General features: G+C 32.3%; 1 protein-coding gene across 1 annotated transcript; it reads right to left on the bottom strand.

Moving 5' to 3' along the window:
* Positions 1-221: 221 nt before the first annotated feature.
* On the bottom strand, positions 222-1,911 carry LOC145112773 (Biotin/lipoate A/B protein ligase family). The gene is made up of 5 exons (XM_079048902.1): positions 1,546-1,911; positions 1,234-1,437; positions 916-1,154; positions 668-816; positions 222-581 (listed from the first exon to the last, which is right to left on the bottom strand). The coding sequence occupies exons 2-5, from the start codon at positions 1,410-1,412 to the stop codon at positions 384-386; spliced, it is 765 nt and encodes a 254-aa protein (XP_078905028.1). The 5' UTR covers positions 1,413-1,437; positions 1,546-1,911; the 3' UTR covers positions 222-383.
* Between the last annotated feature and the right edge of the window lie 1,806 nt (positions 1,912-3,717).

The raw sequence follows: 3,717 nt of genomic DNA, 5'->3' as shown, positions 1-3,717 counted from the left end.
ACTAATAAATTATTTAAAATAATTTATTTGAAATAATTGATTAATAATTTTAAGTTTTACTATGAAATTTTGATTAATTTTATAACCGTGGTTCTCACGGGTTATAAACTAGTAATCAAATAAACATTTTTTTAAGTGTCTGAATATTTAATCTCACACCCTAGATCTTTAAATTGACTATCTTTTTGAACAAATACATCCTTTATTAATACAAATCAGTATGATCACAATAAATATCAATTTTGTATTTAATTTCAAATTCAATGTAACAAAACTGGTGATTTGCACAAGTTTTAACCACCATCTTCTTCATCTCTCCAGCTTCTAACTGAACTCCATGTTTGCTGTTTCATCACCAAAATGTCAAAACTACCCCTTTTCTTTTATGAGGATTTGATTGCTGCAGCCTCTAATTCCAGTCTGGTTAGTAATTTTGATGTGGGGTTGAATTCAAAATTTAACGGAGGTTGTGTTGAGGTAAGTGAAAAATGGGTTGCTGCTGCATCAATGGTTTTGCTAATGAAATCTGATCTTGAAAGATAGTCCTTTATGGGACAGATGAAATCAAGATGATCCCTCGCCTACCATGAAAATAAAAATACAAAATAAATGCTTAAAAAAGAATGTTGTAGAATTTTAAATCAAAAATAAGAATTAAGAAGCATACCAGTCGATATTCAGGGGCCTGTTTTGGAAGCTTAAGATATGACATGTTATGTGTCTTGTAATCCCACAAAAAAGACGTATGATGGATCCACCGATTTTTAGTAATTGATTGTGCATTTCCTCCGAATTTTCGGACACCAAATACATAGTCTATAACAAAAAAACACAATTCAAAATATCAAACAGAGAGATAGCAATAGCATTATGGTTTTAAGTAGACTATTTTTATTGGATTCTCATATCATATACCATTCTCACGAAGCTTGAAATCAGCAATTCCATGGAAGACTTTAGAGTATAACAAGCTGCTCCATGACATGATAGGTCTAGGATATGGTTGTACATGAGGAACATCATCTTTGTTGCATATAAATGAAACAAATATTGTTCCATCATCAACTATAACTGTCCCACCACCAGTAAACCTTCGAATTACAGGGATGTTATCTTGTAGCACAGGGGTAATTTCAACAAGTTCACTAGGTTTCCTAATATAACATATACAAGTAGAATGTAAGAGAAAAAGATTAGATGAAATTTGTTGTTGGGAGTTGCAAAGAAAGTTACCCAGAAATCCCCATGACTATATTAGGTTTATCTGTCCCATCATTAATGATGCACCAATTGTCTGATGAGGTCCGAAGAAGACACTCCTCCATCTGTAACTGGTGCAGGATGGGTACTCCCTTCATTTTGATAATATTCATCAATGGAAGTCCAACATTCCCAACTTTTTGTGTACCCATTCAAAGCGCAATCTTTCTTCAATTCCTGACAAAAACAAATTGCAATGTTGATTGTATCAAAGAAACGCAGAAAGCAAATAGGGGTGATAAGTGGTTAATGAACCTAATTAATTGAATGGTAACTAATATGTACCTTCAAATTTCAATAGTTCAATGAAGTAGCCGATTACCGAAGAAGCACCGAAGCCAATTGCGATGAATCGAGATGAAGCAGATAAGAAATTGTCAGATTGCGATAACAGCGAGACTGAGACTGTGATAAAGAGCGATCGTTTCTGGATTGGAGGTCTGAAGAATCGTTTCTCACTCTCAACTTCCCTAATTTTCCTTCTACTCTGTGGCCCTGATTGATGTGTTGCAATCCCTAAATCCTGACCTAATACATGGTGGGTTTCAAATCAAAAATTTTTTACAATGACAACCTGACCAAAGGCTCTCAAATCTCAATAGTTGATTTGATGCAACACAGACAACTCGAAATTAGGCTGCAGGGCAAAGTGTGTTTTCTTGCCACACTGTGGTGCCACATTTGTTTTTTCTTTTTTTAATAAATAAAAACTTTAGTTTTAACTAAAAACATAATATTTTATTAATTAAAAATTAAACTCATTAATTAAAAATAAAACTCGCATTAAAAAATTTTCGTAAAAACTTAAAAAAAAAATCCTACAACCCATTTGTTTCATCACTTGAAAAAATATAAGCCCTAAAAATTTAATACTTGTCCTCTTTTGTTCAATATGCTAGGAATAATACAAATTAAATAAATTAAAACAACAAATAAATATTCCCTTGGTTTGTTTCATTTGTGGGTTTTGTAGCCCAAGAAAATGTTTAAACGAGCCACAGATGAGAAAGAATCCAGCAAGAGAGAGAATATATATAGATTGAATAGTGCGGTAGTAGAGAGCCGTGGAAAGGAGGAGTGCAGTTCAAACCGCACACAAGGGGTGGTGTGCTGCAAGCTGAGGTGGCAAAACCGTGGGTGCTACCCACCCACTCCCTCTAGTCTTAGAAGAAACCTACAAATCAACACAACTCAACTCTTCGAGGATCCTTGTGTGCAGGGCTGACCAAATCGATACTGCCCATACTCCCTCAGCTCTTCAACGTGCGGATGATTTTGTCAGGTCACTTTTACCGTGAGTAAAAACCCCAATTGTTAAATCCATAAAAACCCTCAAGTTAGTAATTTTTTATGGATTTTACAATAAATTGTTTTTTGAATCCATTAATACCTCACATTTATATAAATTTTGTTGTTGTTCTTATAGGGTGCTAAAAAAAGTATATTATTTTATCATTCGTTTAACACAATAATGGAAAAACATTTTTCTTGGGAATGAACCATGAATATCAGTTTGTGCTACTTTTCTGTTGTGTTCTTGATAAGACAATATGGAAGATCTGATCTAACAGAAAATAAATAGGCTTACAATAGTCAAAAACTTAGAATACATAGTACAACTTATCTTGCTAATGTATGGTTTTATCATGCATCTTATTCTTTATAGAGAAATCAACTTGTGACTTACGCTCTACTTGGGTGATATTGAGGCTTTATAGCTAATACTACATTACTACATTTCTTTCAAATCAAGATATGCATATAGAAGTCAAAGTCAAAATGGTGAACTTTTAATCCAAGATTTTATGAAATAAAAATTTGTTTTTGTTCTAGTTCTATTTATCTTGGATTAAAGTTTTTTAATCTTATCATATCATCCTTTATTTCACGTATCTTAGAGCATCCACAATGCATTAAACTTATTAGAGTTTAATGGATTGACACATCATCATACTTACTATTCAACTCTACATCCATTTTCCTACAATGCATTGAACTCAATAGAGTTCAATGTAACATATATTTAATAGTTAAAAGGTTTCATTTTTCCATTGAACTCCATATCCATTGAATGCCAATATGGCATCCCACAATGATAGCGTTTTATCCACTGAATGCCAATTAGGCATGCCACGTCATTCAACTCTCCCATTGAACTATATATTGTGGATGCTCTTAATGGTTCTGATTATGGCAGTCATCATTTTTTACTCTGCTTGATTATTCTTGAAAAGTTCAAGATCCTTCTTTCATGCCTTTGGCATGTTGTATATTATATTATTATCAAAAGAATATTATTAAGGTAATAATTAAACATTTTGCATAAAGTAATTATAAATTTATAAGCATGTAAACACTTTTGATGACATGTTTAAGTCATTTAATACTTGGGTAAGTTTTTAAAGTTTACCAATTGGAAAGAGCAAATTATATTATAATTTGATTTTTAGTATTTCA

The sequence above is a fragment of the Lactuca virosa genome, chromosome 5 (genome assembly GCF_052849685.1).
Source record: "Lactuca virosa cultivar CGN04683 chromosome 5, Lactuca_virosa_CGN04683_v6, whole genome shotgun sequence".
Lineage (NCBI taxonomy): Eukaryota > Viridiplantae > Streptophyta > Magnoliopsida > Asterales > Asteraceae > Lactuca > Lactuca virosa.
Note: the sequence above shows the minus strand (reverse complement) of the source record. Positions and strands in the feature narration are given on the sequence as shown.